This window comes from Centrocercus urophasianus, unplaced genomic scaffold (genome assembly GCF_019232065.1).
Source record: "Centrocercus urophasianus isolate 14NV4802_14NV808 unplaced genomic scaffold, USGS_Curo_1.0 seq_55, whole genome shotgun sequence".
NCBI classification, from domain to species: domain Eukaryota; kingdom Metazoa; phylum Chordata; class Aves; order Galliformes; family Phasianidae; genus Centrocercus; species Centrocercus urophasianus.
The window spans coordinates 804708-819785 of NW_024885144.1; the positions used below are offsets into that span (position 1 = coordinate 804708).

General features: G+C 53.8%; 1 protein-coding gene across 8 annotated transcripts in view; it reads left to right on the forward strand.

Annotated features, from left to right (window-relative positions):
- Nucleotides 1–15078, forward strand: part of EXD3 (exonuclease 3'-5' domain containing 3) — a 244883-nt gene that overhangs the window by 187061 nt on the left and 42744 nt on the right. The window contains exon 21 of one of the 8 annotated variants that reach the window (XM_042835841.1): nucleotides 12192–13066. The exons of the other annotated variants lie outside the window; for them this stretch is intronic. Coding sequence (XP_042691775.1) covers nucleotides 12192–12197 — 6 coding nt within the window. The 3' untranslated portion in view covers nucleotides 12198–13066. Of the gene's footprint in view, nucleotides 1–12191; nucleotides 13067–15078 lie in introns of those variants that run through there. 8 annotated transcript variants of the gene reach the window in all.

Sequence of the window (15078 nt, forward strand, 5' to 3'; positions counted from 1 at the left end):
GCTGTGCCGAGCCAGAGGAGCTGCTTGTCACTGCAGCAGGGCTCAGGGTCTGCCCTGGGTTCCGTACAGCTCCTCTCTGTGCAGTCAGTTTCACTAACTCGCTGATTGATAACTCTCTGGAGTGCGTTTTCCCTTTCCTGTCCACGTTTGTCCCAAGCTTGGCTCTCCCTTTGACATTTCCCACTTGTGGAGCAAAGACTGGGGTTTGTCCGAAAAAGGGGCCTGCTGGGGAGGCCGGAGCAGCTCCGTTGCTGAGCGTGGTGGCCTGGCAGCGTTTGTTTGTGAGAGGTAGAGTTCTCACGCTCTAAATATACAATCTGTGATAAGGGAAGGGAAAGAGCCCAGCATGGAAATATTCCTTCTGTAAGAGAAATAATTTGCTGCTGCTAAAAATATATGTTCATATTATTCCTGCCTTGGTCTCCAGCTCGATGGGAGAGAGTGCACGCAGGCTGCCCTCAGGGGACCCGGCTCCGCTGCAAATACCCGGCGCTGAGCTGCGCCTCGGCTGGGGCCGGAGGATCACGGGGGGGTGAGGGGTCGGCATCTTCGCCCTGGTTTATCATCCCCATCTCTTTCTCAGGGCAGTAAAACCTCGGTACGGGGTTACCCTGGAGGTCATAGGCAGTAACCTCTAAGCAGGTGCTGACAGTGGGAAAGGAAAGTGATCCGTGGAGTTCCCAGAGCCCATGCGCACAGAGGCAGGAATGGCTTTGTTGAAGGGGCCGCAGGCTCGGAGCGGTGGGATGTGTGTAATCCCTTCCTGTCTCATCTGCGAGCATCCCGGCCCTGCTGCTTCCTTCCCCGATTGCCGCTCCCGGGACCCCCGTTCCCACCCGCTTCCGCTCCCCTGAGCGAACACAGCAGCCGCCCTGGGGGGCAGCACCGGATTTCCCAGGGACTGCCCTGGCCAGGGACAAAGCCAGCCTGGTGGAGTCCTGCCTGCTGCTTTTCCACTGCTCTCTGATATGGAATGAGCAGCAAGTTGTGTGCGCTGCTGATGCAGGGGCCCACGTCCACGGGTGGCTGGAAGGGACTGTGTCACTGTTTCCAGCCCCTTCTCAGCCCCCACCACCCCTACACACAGCACCTGAGGTTCTTATTAACAGGTGAAATCCTAAACCACGGCCTGGAGAATGAGCGTTATAAGGTCCCAATAGACCCATGCCATGTGCCACAGGGACATGAGTGGCTCTGGGGGGCCCAGGTCAGGTCCTCCTGCACATCTGTTCCTGAGCAGCACGGGACTGGGAGAGCTGAAATCCCAGTGAAACCTTTGGCATTTTCTTGCAGGTCTGTCTCCAGTCTGGCAGGTGGGCACAGCCCCTGCCCTGGAGCAGCGGTGCAGGTGGTATCTCCCATCCTGGGGTCGTGCTCAGGGGGCTGGGGTGCTGAGGAGCTGCCAGCAAAGGCTGATCACAAACCAGCAGGCCTCTGCAAGGCACTTCATTCAATGTCTTGGCATTGCTTTTTCATTCTCAGGTAACTCCTTTGGGGCCGGCTGTCTGCCCCCCAAGCATCCCCTGACCATTGTTTGTGAAATTGCACTAATTTCCAGCTAGGTGTTGAGAGATAACAGCTTAGGTTCAGTTCAGGATTCTGCAGCTGGACCGCTTGGTAGGAAAAGCATCACTGCAAAAATGAAATACTGCTTCTTTGTATACATTCTAGTTTAGACACCCTTATCATTCTTATTTCAGTAAGGTAATGAGTAAGGTAAGGTTCCACATCCATCCTGGCACTGGGTGAGGAATGCGTGCACCAGGCAGGCCTGGCAGGGCGGGGAGCTGCTGCAGGAAGAAAGGGAAAAGCTGCCTCCTTGCTCTTCCTGCCTCGGCCCCTGTCCCGTTTCAATGGCTGGGAAAGGCAGGGCTCAGCTGGCCCAAGGTTGCGTCTTTCTGCCGCCTGGCCCCAGGCCAGCGTGCGTGAGAGCCGCCGGACGCAGCCCAGCACTGTGTCACGCAGCACTGCAGCCCAGCACCATGCCAGCCCCATCCCTGTCACACCGGGTGCTGGGTTCTGCCCTGCCAGGAGTCCAGCTGCTCGTGGGGTGTGGGGAGGGCAGGGAGAAGCAGCTTGATTTAACCAAAGAGACAAAAGGGAGGCTGGGGCCTCTGCTCAGCCTGTGTTACGGGCAGCCAAATGGTGAGGACCCGTTCTGTCCGTGTCCTTGAGCCCAGGCAGTGTTTGCCTGTTGGATGCATTGCTTGAAGCAATGTTTGATCCTTGGTAAGAAATTGGAGCAAAATCTCATCAGCTGCTGCACTGGCAAGGCAGGGTAGTAACAGTGCCATATCTTATTTAGGATCAGTTGGTAACTGCTTTAACGCATCTTTGAATACAGGGGAGATGGAGCAAATCTTACTGTGTGCAGAGTTATTTATCAGTGGCTGCTTCTCAGGCTCACCCTGCTCTGTGGCCACATGCTGCAAACATCACTGCCAGGGGCTGAGGCATGGCAAGACTTCTCTCTTTCTGCAGTGGTAAAAGGTGAGCGTCTGTCCTTTGAATGGAGGTGGACTTGGAGTGGAGCTGGGGACAAGCACGTCAAGTGCTTGGATGGATTTTTGTTTTCATTGTTGCCTGCTTTCCTGCCTCTCCTCCCCTGCCAAGTGAGCTGGGTACCCACGGAGTGGCCATGCCCTGGCACACAGTGATGGCAGGGTTGTGCCGCAGCAAAACCTGGCAGTGCGGTAACTTCACAGGCTGGAAGTGGGGAGATGAAACAGTATGGGACATGTCCAGGGTGACAGGAGAGGCTGGGGCAGCGCCAGGCCTGGTCTTCTGAGCCCCGATGCAGAATCCGAGTCTCATAGTTTGGCTGAGGGCTCTGCCTCTTGTCCTGGCAGCATTTAGTGGGAAGCCAGGACTGTGCCTGGTACAACTCCTGGTGCTCAGCAGCTTGCTGCTCTGCCTTCTCTGCATGTGGGTTTGAACGTAGAGCTGTATCTGGGTTGCTCAGCATGTCCCTCCTCCTGCCGGCTCCTCAGCATCGCCTGGGTGTGACACTGCATGGCATCGCAGAGCAGCCCACGGTGCAAAACTCAGATCCGGCAGCAGAGCCAGTGGAGCAGGGCTCTGCGGGGCTGGGATGCTGGGGCTCACTTGCCCACAAGTAACCTTGGCCACCTTGCTGCGACCCAGGTAGGGCAGGGTTAACGTGGGGAGCGTCCCTCTGCAGTGGGCTTTTTGTCTGCTGCGATCCAGAGCGTTTCCTGGTGGAGCGCTTTGCGTCCGGTCGTTAGGGCTGCCGGTCGTTAGGGCTGCTTGGCAGCCGAGCAGAGAGGAAGGCTGGAAGTAAACACAGGCACTTTTGGATCGGTAGCTGGGAAAACCAGCGAGAAGCTGCATGGGATTGCCGTCTCCAGAACCTCCTTGCTTCCTCGCCTTGCAGACAAATGGCTTCCTGCAGGGCACGGCGCTTGGCTCCGCAGCCACCAACCCGTCCCCAGCTCTGCCTCTCATGGGGCTTCCAGTGAGGCGATTGCATCAGGGGCTGGAGGTGTCAGTGGGCTTTGTGTGCCAACTCTAAGTGGCCGCATGGAAAATCCCAGGCTGTATTAACTTAATAATAAAGATGGGTCTGCCTTGGGTCTGTTGTTCTCACCATCCTGCAGAGCTGGGGCGGAGGGACCTGCTGCCTCAGCCTGTCCTCACAGCCTCTGCTCGTGCTCGGGCTGTTCACCCTGGACGTACAGTTGCCTTGTGGCAGGATGGCAGTGCCATTTGGGGCTGCTAAATTCCTAATTTCTGAGCTTTCGCTTTTCTCCTTTGAACCAGGCCTGAGGTTTCCTAGAGTGAAAGGAAGAAATGCATTTCTAGATCCCTGGGGTCGGATAGGAAGACATCATCTTTCTGAACAGCATAAGGCTGAGTCATAGTAGGACGTGACTCTCCCATGGCTGTTCAGCAGTGAGAGCAGGGCTCCGTCCCTCGAGTGCTCGGTTCAGGACAGCAGCAGCTCAGCTGCCCATGCAGAGGTGTTCGCATTTGACTTCGACAGACGGTGGTCACAGTGCTCTGCACTTCCCTGCAGTCCCTTCACCTCTTCCAGGTTTTCCTCTTTTCTGATTGTTGATGAAAAGCAATTTTTCTCATGACTTCTCCCTGGTTTGGGCATATAGAAGCGTACAAAGTCCAGGGTTGACAGGAGGTCACAGATTTTCTTCCATAAATGAGACGGCTACAGGAATGGCCAACACAGACAAAAGAATGAGAGGTTGTTTGAGTCCACTGCGCTGAGCATGTCTGCCAGGAGGATTTCCCAAATAATGAAAACATTCGCCTGTTTCTGCTGTTCTTTATCCTGTGCAAAAAAAAAAAGGAAGGTTTTAGGATTTTCTTTATGGCTCTGTTTTGAGTGGTGTACCTAGTGTTTGGCTCCATCCCATGGAGCTGTGGCTGAGGTTCAGCATCTCGACTCTGCTCTGATCCGTGCAGAGGACGGCACCCACCTGGGCAATCCAACACAAATACCCTTCCTTTCTCATGAAGACACAGAAGAAAAAGGCTCTTTCCTCAACCTGAACTGTCTGCCACAAATTCAGCAATCACAATGTGCACCAGACCGGAGGGCAGGGGGATCCCACTCACAGCATTTTCCACGTCTCACGTTTGTTCTGTAGCTGTGAATGGGAATCCATCGTGACTTCATTGGTCTGCAATGCAGTTGCTGGCGGCCTTGGGAACGACAGCCTTCATCCTGGCGGTGAGTCTGCCTGCGATTCCCGCTGGGGCCTCATTTGAATGTGATGTCTCAGTGCAGAAGGGCAGTTGGCTGATTCCATGTTCCACTGTCTCTGCTCTTCTCTGCTTGTATCTGTGAGCTTTCCTGGATTTTCCCTGGAAGGAGAGCTCAACCTGCCGTTTTCCCATTTCTTTCGTGTCACTGCTCTTTCAGCCATCTGCAAGGTGCAGGAAGATCCACGTCACATTCTTGTGAGAGCATCCTGGCAGCCTGGAAGTGAAGGGGCTGCCCTGATCTGAGCGGCTGCGGGACCATCCTGATGACACTGGCATTGGCTGTGGTTGCCACACGGTGCCCCTGGCTCTTGAGAAACCCCCATCCTGCCCAGTGATGTGCTGCTGCTGGGTGCTGCATCTCCATTGCCATCATGGTGGGGCTGGGCTTGTCTGATTGTCCTGCTGAGCTCTTTGCTCGCTCTAGCAGGACTAAAGATTTGGGCTTTGCCATTGGTGTGTGCTGACAGCTGCCCTATCAGTATCTCCTTGTCCTTCAGGAATAGCCATGTATCTGAGAGTCCCCCTCCAGATTGATGCTCCTGAAGGGAGTGGTGGTGTCCGCCTAACCCTGACCCTAACCCTAACCTGAGCACTGTGTTCCCTTCCCATGCCCGACACTCCGTCCTCATTCCACAGTCACAGTCAGCCCTTTCAGCTCCTCCCGTTTGGGTATTGAGGATTATCTCTCAGCCCAGCTCTGCATGTTGGTGAGCAGTTCTTCCCTTCGGGTTCCCCATGCATGGCACAGTTGACCTCAGGTTCCCCAGCCCTGCCCCGAGGCCAAGTCTATCTGCTGGTAGAGCAGGGGAACCCACGGCACATGGAAGTGTCTCCTGAGGAGCCAAGAATGCAATCTGTGTCTCTTGGCTGCCCCTAACCATTAAAGCCAAGCTGTTTAGTCAGTGCGTGACCTTTCCTGCTTTGTATAAACATCACCGTGATTATAATGTATCACCAGGCTCCGTTATTCCCTCAACACGTGTCCGACATCTCCTCAGTGCTGTGGAACAGCTGAGGAATCTGGTTCTGCTTTTCTTCCCAGCGCCAGGATAGCCCAGGGGCCACGGGACTTTCTGAACAGAGGAATTCAGCTTCCTGCAGCAGTAGGGTGAGCTTCAGGTTAAGGCATGAGATTAACCCAGGAGCAGCCTCCACCCGAACACCACGGGTCCCCCAGCTGCTTTGGAGGTTTTGCCACAGGTTCTCCATCCAGGAGCCCTTCCTGGCATCCCTGTGCATGTTGCAGAGGACATGTTGCTCTGTCTGCGCGTCAGCACAGATGGTGCAAGGCCATGCACATCACTCAGCTCTTCTATGTCTGGGTGCAGAGGTCTGTGTTGGACTGGCTCTGTTCACGTTCCTGTTTGAACAGAGGTGGGCACAGCGGTACTTGATCATGCTGCAAGGGCTGGCAGTGCCCCAGGACCTCGGGCTGCTGGGACGTGTGCTTGCCTCTGGGGACAAGCCTGCAGGAAGTGCAGTCCCTCCAGCATTCATCTCATTGCCCTGCTCCTGGGGCTTGGTACCCATCCCACAGCCCAACACCTCCTTCCCTGCGGCTGTTGATCACTGAGGCTGCCAGGACTTCATGGTCATCTGGCATGGAGGTGTCCCCATGCTGCTGTGAGCAAAGGTTGTTGCATGTGGGGTGGAGAACCAGCTTTCTGTCTTCACTGACTTTGTAAATAGAAGGAAGTAGGAGAAACTTGAAATCTCTGATTATCTTCCAAGGGGACTCCCATCCCCTCCAAGGCACAAGGCATGTCTCAACGTCCCAGCCAAGGCTGGAGCCCTTCCAAGAGCTGCAGTGTTTCTCGTTCTCTTTTGAAGAGCTTTGCTCCTCTCAGTACAAACGCTGCAAGGTGGCAGTGCCCCAGGGCTGGCGCAGGAGCAGCCTGCAGGCAGGGCATGCAGCTGACAGTCAGGCTCCCACGTCTCCTCCTGCCACAGGGCAGACCTGGCTGGGGCAGAGCACCTGGCAGCAGGCTCCATGCGGGGCTGCAGAGTTGGAGTCCTGCTCCTGGGGTTTGTGCATCTGTGAGCTGGGTGTGTATCAGGACCCTCTGGCAGGACTGCAGTGCGTGGTCCTCCTTCCTGCAGCAAGGTGTGCTCATGCAGAGCTGTTTCCCAAGGCAAGTTCCTAGTGCTTCCCTCCTCCCACCTACCTCTCTCCTCCAATTTTGTGGATATTTTGTGGGTTTGCACTAAAGGCACTCTGTGCTGCATGGCTCAGCAAAGCCTTTAATGGTTTTGGAGAGTTCTGAAAGGAGAGATCTAAAAAGAAAAGCTGTTGTGAGCAAGCTCTGCATGATTCCAAGAATTTCCCCTGGCCCCTTGGCTGCAATGAGTGCAAGCACCTGTCCACATCGCTCCTCTCGTGCCTGGTGTGGGCCAGCAGGGCACAAGGCTGGAGGTAAGCAACGCAATTCAGGTGTTGCTTCTGGACATCCCCACCCAGCAGGCCCATGGCAGGGTTAACTGCCCCATCCCCTGGCCGAATGCAAACAGGATGGCCCCTGGCCTTGCAGCCAGGAAGGCTGTGAGTCAACAGCAGCTCCCTCCTGCTGATAGAAAGCCCTGCCAGCTTCCCGCGGCGCTGGGCAGGGCTGGGGGCTGCAGGGCTGAAAGCAAGGCTGAGCACAACCTTGTCAGGGTTATTAAAGGAAATGGCAAATGGTGGGTTGTGAAACTCCTGGAAGGCGTCCAGCCATATAAATGAGAAGGGAAGCCGGGAAGAAGAAGTGGGGCTGGTGTGTGCCGAGGATGGGATGGAGGTGAAAGGTAAGCTAAGTATAGTCCTGAAACAAAACGAACACTTTGCCCTGGTTTTCGGTAGCAATGGAGATGTAGGCTGGGAGGAGGTGACTCATGTGCTTGGGAATGGGAAGCACCAGAACCAAAATGGAAGCAGCATTTGAGTCCTCCTTGCAGGCAGGTAGGACCGGCCAGCTTCTCCAGAAATAGGAAAGTACCAGCAGCAAGCCAGAGTCGCGGAAGAAGGGTTTGCAGTAAATCTGTCAAAGCACAGGGGCTGGTGGTTTGGATGGAGAACAGCAAATAGGTCCATTTATTGGGGCAGGGAGAATGTGTGCTCGGCACGTAGGAGTCTATTAGTCTGAATCTTGTAGTATGCAAAGCTTTAGAATGAAGATTAAAATAGAGAATAATTAAGAACATGGAAAATGGATAAGATGAGATACGGATTTTCTGAAAGTAAGTGATGCCAGGGTAGATAAAAAACCTGATCTTCTCGACAAAGCAGATGGGAACTGCCCAGGTTGTCTGGGCTTCAGCACAAGAGCAAGAAGGTGCTGGGCTGTGAGGGCTCTGCTGGGTGGGTTTCTCAAAATCAGCTGTGGAAATGATGTTTCATATTTTTCTTAATGGCTTTGGCACAAGCCGTAGAAATCGCTAATGAAATTCAGTAATTACCATAATTGGGAATCATCATCAAAACAAAGGAGTTGGGGGAAATTGTGCATAAAGAGCCAGATGCCCTTCAGGATAAGAGAAGTACTGCAGTCTAAAATGTCCCTCCTGGATTTGCTTTCCACCACTTCCACAGGCCTGTTACTTCTTGTGCCATTGACTGCAGAGTCCCTTCCAGATGTTGGTGCTGCTGGAGCGTGCCAAAAAACTATCTGAGTGCAGCCCTGTCTTTTTCCAATAGCCCCATGGAATCAGTGCTCTGCACTGTAACACCAGAGGCGGTAAAGGGGAAGAAAATAAACCTGTTACAAAGTCTGAGCTCGCTTAATACTCAGACAGCACTGGGGGATGACTGCTGAGTGTTCCACCAGGCCTGCAGTCGCACGGTGGCACGTTGCCAGGGCGCAGCACCTGAGCCTAGAAGTGAACGACTGAGTTGGGAACCCATCAGGGAACAGAGCTTGTCCTGCTGCTGGTGCTCCCATCTGCAGGAAGCTTTTAAAAAATTTGGTGATTATTGATGTAAACACGAGGCGGTACCGGCACCGCTGGGATCATCTCCTATCTCAGGTGCTGGCAAGGAGCCTCCAGCCCTCCCCTGTGCGGCGCTGGGAATGCGGCCCATTCACCACCAGCTCTGGCAAAGTGTTTTTTCAATCCATTCCTGTTTAAGCAGCGTGGTATCAAGGGGATAATTGCTCTTTGGAATTGATCCCAGAAGAAAATCATTCAGTTCTTTCTTATCAGGTCCTTTCTTGCAGGGTGAGATACCCACAAGACTTATCTCCCCGTTCAGCACTGGCCTCTAATTACTATTTAAACAGCTCATTAGAAAACTTTCAATTAAGCGCTGTGGTGGAAGCTGCAGATCAGTGTGGGGTCACACTGCGGTGCAGCACTGCCCTCAGGGCACACCGGGGGCACTGAGCCCAGCGCCTCTGCCCGGCCGTGCGCCCCCAGAGCAGGGCAGGGCTGTGTGCTGGGCCCGGAGCTGTGGGCTGAGAAGCATGGGATGTGAATGGATTTGGCGGCGAGGGTCCGTGCTTGGGGTGAGGGGTGGGGTTAGGGTTAGATTTAGGATCGGGGTGAGGATTGGGGTTAGGGTTAGTGTGAGGTTCTCCATCAAAACCCCTCTTTGGTTTTGGGTTAGGGTTATGGTTTGGGTTACAGTTGGGGTTGGGGTTAAGGCTAGGCATAGGGTTAGGGTCGGGGTTATGGTTAGAATCTCCATCAGTACCCCTATCATGGTGAACACTGGGGTTAGAGTTAGGGCTGGGGTTAGGGTTAGAGCCTGCTCTGGCTCAGCAGGGCACGGGTTCCCCCAGCAATGCTCCCGTGCTGTGGATGGAGCAGCCGCTCTGTGTCCTGGCTCCCAGACAGCTCCGGCCCCAGAGGAGCCACTTTTTGGCATTCAACTCTTACTGGGTTTTTCAGCAGGAAAACCGCAAATGTTTAATAAATATCGCTGTGAAAAGCATGCCAGGCAGCACCCAGCAAAGTGTGCATGCGTGCCCTTTGGGCTGGCGTACACGCTTCGCAGAAGTGGGCCCTGTAAATATTTTCTTGACATTTAGGAAGTTAGGAGGAGTGCTTATTATGTTGCTGCCAATTTGAGGATCGTGGCATGGGGAGCGCAGGAGGCGTGCAGGCGGCCTCAGAACAGTGCAGCTCTGGGCTCAGGGATCACTGGTTTGCTTCAGAGGGCTGCAGAGGTGGGCTCGGGGCGCTCCTCACTCCCTTTAGATATTCATAAGCGTTGGTCTTAGAATCACAGAATGGCCTGGGTTGAAAAGGACCACAATGATCATCAAGTTTCTACTCCCTGCCAAGTGCAGGGTCACCAACCACCAGACCAGGCTGCCCAGAGTCATATCCAGCCTGGCCTTGAATGCCTCCAGGGATGGTCAGATCCCCTCTCCCCTTCCCTCCTGCAGCTGAACAGCCCCGGGGCTCTCAGCCTTTCCCCATCAGGAGGTGCTCCAGGCCCCCACCATCTCTGCACCCTGTGCTGGGCTCTGTGCAGCAGTTTGCTCTGCCTGGAGCTGGGGAGCCCAGCACTGCACACAGTGCTCCAGCAGTGCCCTCCCCAGTGCAGAGCAGGGTGGGGGGATCACCTGTCCCACCCTGCTGGCCAGGCTTTTTGTAATGCATCCAGGGTTCCATTTGCATTCTTTGCCACCTGGACATGCTGCTGCCTTGTGGTCAACCGCTGGTCAACCGCTGGTCAACCAGAACTCCCATGTCTGTCTCCTGCAGGTCCTTCCCTTTCAGCATATTCCAGTGAGTGATAGAAACGCTTGTGGAGCCAGCAGCTTTGTGAAACTCCAGTCTTTATATTTTCCTTATCAATGTCAATGTTTTCTTTCTAAGGATGAGGACAGTGGAGTCCTCCCCATCACACAGGGCTATAGGCATTGCTGCAGCAGCCATTAGCTGTTTCTCTTTCCTCATTTCTGCTGTGTTCCTTGTACTCTTTCCACGTGGTTTCTTTGTCTCTCTGTGTCCCTGCTGCAGGTTTCCTTACTTGCAGAGTGACAGCCCGCAGGGTAGGGGCGGTCCCTGGCAGCCCTCATGCAGGGCCAGGCAGTGCTTTGTTGTGCAGAAGACGCTTCCAATGCAGCCACTGCTCCTTGCTCTGTGAAATGCACTTTTTGTCCAAAATGGTGTTCTCTGAATAGCAAGCCAGGCGACAAAATGCTTTCCAATGATACGTTTGTTCAAGGAAAAGTATATATTTTTTAATCAAACTATTTTGAACAGGAAGAATAACTTCTCCTTTCATAAGGAGTCAGACCACAGTTTCCCCAGCATCCAAGCACTGAGCAGCGCGGTGCTGCAGGACTGCTCTGGAGCTGCAGCAGCCCCTGGAGTTCCTCAGCTCTGTTCACTCTGCACCCCTTCCCAGGTGCAGCTCTTCCCTTAGGTGTGGCAGTCTATGGATTCTGGTCCATGAGCCACCCTGTCCGTGTGCCCACAGCAGCAGTGGGAGCGCAGAGCTGCAGCTCCTTCTGTCCCATTGAACTTTTCTCTGTTGTTCCTGGGGTCAGCCCGGCCGGGGAAATGAGGGCTGGGGCCATGGAAAACTCGGACCCCAGCGCCACCTCCTATTATATAGATATAAATGGAATGGAAAATTATTTCGGATAAAAGTGCACTGCCCTCTGAGAAATGTTCTCACAGAACCGCCTCCGAGAGCGCCTGAACTCCATAGCCCAGCGTGGGGCTGTGCTGGGGGGGCTCCTGCGGGCAGAGGGGTGTGCAGGGTGCATCCGGCTCTGCTCGAGTTCCTTTGACACGTGGCAGTGGGCAGTGCAGAGCACAGGGCAGGGATGTGTGCAGCCGTTCCCCGTCCATCCCCAGCCTGTCGCTTCTGAGCTGTGCTGTGCTCACTGCTGGAAGCAGAGGGAGAGCAGCGCTGGGCTGTGCTGCTGCAGTCCTGCAGGGCTGAGGGCTCTCCCCATTGCACAGTCAGGCTCCGTCTCTCCTGCTGCCTCCCAGCACCTCCTAAAGCCGGAGGGTGCTTCCTCCCTATTGCCATTTAGGTGCCAACGTCCAGCTGCGTTGTTCTCCAGCCATAACCACACACCTGCATGGCCCTGTGATTGTGGGTTGGGCTACAGGATGTGAGCAGGAACAAAAGTCAGCCAGCTTGCATGAGCACGTGCACAAAGAGGCAACTGGGCAGATATTTTATTTGCTTTTTAACCATTTTGAAGCATCCACTTGAGGACTCCATCAAGGGCAGAAGTCAAATCTCAGCAGTCAATTCATGCAAAGCTTTGTGGCGAAACATGGAGTCCTAATTTGGTACCCAGAATGAGATTGGCTTGGTCAGTAAAAAATTCATTTGTAAGTAAGAAAATCAACACTGATAGAAACCAGGCACTAGAGGCTGGCCAAAAGCAAATGTCTGTTTCCCAGTGTCTGAAGAGCCCTGCTGGGTAAGGGGAGGAAGGAAGGCAGAAGCACCAGTGCTCTGGGTTCTGCAGTGACCCCTTGGTTTGTGTGTCTCATTTCAGTTCTGAAGAGGAGCTGATCTGCAGGCCAGGACTGCTCCCCACCTGAATTCATAGAGAGGCTCCTGAGCTCCCTACAGGGCAGAGGCAGAGAGCGTTGTGTCCTAAAGCTGTTTGGTTTTGTGTTTACTTTCATTGCTGTAATTGTTATTAAATTTCATGTTAATAATAAAATTGGTCTGGTTACGCTCAGCGCAGAGACAACGAGAGTGCCTTCTGCAAGTCCCCTGCTGCCCCTCTGCACTTATCCAGCACAGCACTCTGCAGGCAGAACACACAGATCCACACAGATGGTTTAAGTCAAGTGTGGTTCTTTGGGAAATAGAGATGCAGCCTTAGGAAAGCCAGTGCAGATAAGTTGAGCAAACATAATGTAAGGTGAGGCTTTGGAAGACAGGAGCTCCTGATCAGAGTGCTGGCACCTGAGCAGACAGCCTGAAAAAGCAGCCCCCGTGGAGAGCTAGAATAGGAAGATAGGGACATTGCTCAAAAACAAATGGGATCCGACCCCCTCAGCCAATGGAGCACATGGCAAAAATGCAGTCCGTTCTGACAAGGAGACTTCATCCACGCGTGGAGGAGGTTGCATGCCCCAAGGTGATGGCTGCTCTGCTCCCTGGCCTTGTTCTTCTGTCGGCTCATCTTTGCTATGCTCATCCCAGGGGCAGGTAGTGCATTTTCCAGCTGGGTTTTGCTGTGTGCCCGCAGGCTGCAGGTTTCTGTTGGGAACACTCAGCAGCATTCAGCTGCTGCCTGTGGGCTTCAGGATGCTGGGATCAGTATCAAGAGGTGGGAACCTCCATCCTACATGGGCATATCAGACACGGCCCTGTTTGGCACGCTTCCTGTGGGCTCGTGGCCCACGTTGCTCAAGGAAAGTCAGAGCACAGCGAGAATAAATGGTGAGGTCACTGGGGGGGCTGCTGCACGGAGCCGACTTCGAGCTCTGCAGGAGAGACGTGAGGCACAGTGCTGGAGCAGGTGGCTGTCCCCACATGCAGGCTGGGTGCCACCAGCACCATGCAGTGGCAATGCCCTGCCTCCTCCCATGTGTCCCTGTGCAGCGGCAGGCTGGCGGCTGGGCTCACCAGCAATGCTGGGAGTGCTTTTTTTCCCAGGCAGATTACGTCGCCGTTTTAGCTTCATTCCCCCCCAACACACCCCCCTTCCTCTGTTATTTTGGTGCCTTTCCCCTGGGGAAACAAAGTTAGCTCAATTGCTGTTCCCACCAGAAAGGCAAAAGCTCCCCCCCCCCCTTTTTCCTTCCTCTTTTGGGTTCATGGTAATGCGTCCCATGACAAAACAAGCACAAATCCATGCACAAAATGCTTTGCCTTTCTCCTTAAAGGGAGAGTCCTTCTCCAGGGCTGGTGCCTGGGGCCAAGCTGCCATCATTCAGAGGTACCCTTCAGATGGAAGGAAGGGCAAAGCTGACTTAATTTGTGCAGGAAGCAGCCCAGGCCAAGACACGATGTCTGGTGGGAGGAAATAGGTCTTGTAGATGGGCAGTGTCATAGAATTGCAGCGTCGTTGAGTTGGAGGGGACCTTACAGTCCCCCAGCCCCACCCCTGCCATGGGCTGCTGCACCCCTCTAGCTCAGGATGCCCAGGGCCCATCCATGGTCTTGAGCACCTCCTGCACTGGGACACCCACAGCTCTGGGCAGCCTGCAGCTGGGTACGGATATGAGAATTGGCTATGAGTATGGAGATGGTTTTGAAGGGGGATCAATGGTGTAGCCCAAATAGCTGGGCTGGAGGTCTTCTGGCTTCACTTCAGCTATTCTTGGTGGAGAAGTCTCCATGAGAATGGGTTGCTTGTGCTCCTCTGTAACCCAAAGAGAGAATAGAGTCCCCTCCTGGCACTCCAATGTCAACATCCAAACTCAACTGGGGACTCAGAATGCACGCTTCTGCTGTACGTAGGAGTAGTGATAGGAGAGTTATTTTTAATTCCAAACTAAAATGAAGACATGGTAGGCCCATGTGTAAGGACAGACCTGATCAGCCCAAGCAACTGGCCAAGTTTGGTTACAAGAAGTGTCCGTGGAAGCGTCCAAGGGAACCCCTCTCACCATGCATGTGCCCATCCCTGGTGCCCCAGATCTGGAGTACAGCAGCCAAAGCTTCCCACGTCCAAGATGGAGCCTGAACATCAGCTGTACCCAAATCCAAGGCCTTACCCCACTGGCAGTGCTTCCAGCATGGGCTTTCTCAAGGTACTACTGTCAGCACTCAGTGTACCATTTCCCTTGTGACTCAGGACATTCCCTTCCAACTCAAGATATTCTGTTACGGTTTGGGCTGTGGGGGCTCCTGTGTGGAAGCACAAGTTGGACTCTATGATCCTTGTGAGTTCCTTCCATTTGTACATATCCTATGATTCTATGAGAACATTTAAGCTGCCTTTGGTGTATGCGGCCACCAGAGCCCTCATTCCACTGGGAACAAAACTTCTCTACTCCATGCAGTGTGCCCACCCGACCCCAACCCCCAGCACGGTCACCACATGTTTAACACTCTGCATTTCAGTACATCCTCCTAAACGGAGAGGCTGTACCTGTTAGTGTTTCCTTGCTGGTGAATGAATGGTGGGAGCCCAGGGAAGGAGTGTCATTTCCTATTTTTGCAACTCAGTGATTCTTCATAATGAAACGTGGGCAGTTCATGCTTAGTGCCTGCTCCTGTGGTAAGGTGGTGAAAAGGAAAAAATACAGAATAACAATTGAATTAAAACCCAAATGCGAGTAGCTGCTCCTGATGGGAAAGGCAAAGTGTATCTTTAATTTAGATTTGAGGTTTGAAAAAATAGGAGAGCAGTGGAGAGTGGAGTGGAGTGAAAATGGAAGGAGGAGAGGAGAGGAGAGGAGAGGAGAGGAGAGGAGAGGAGA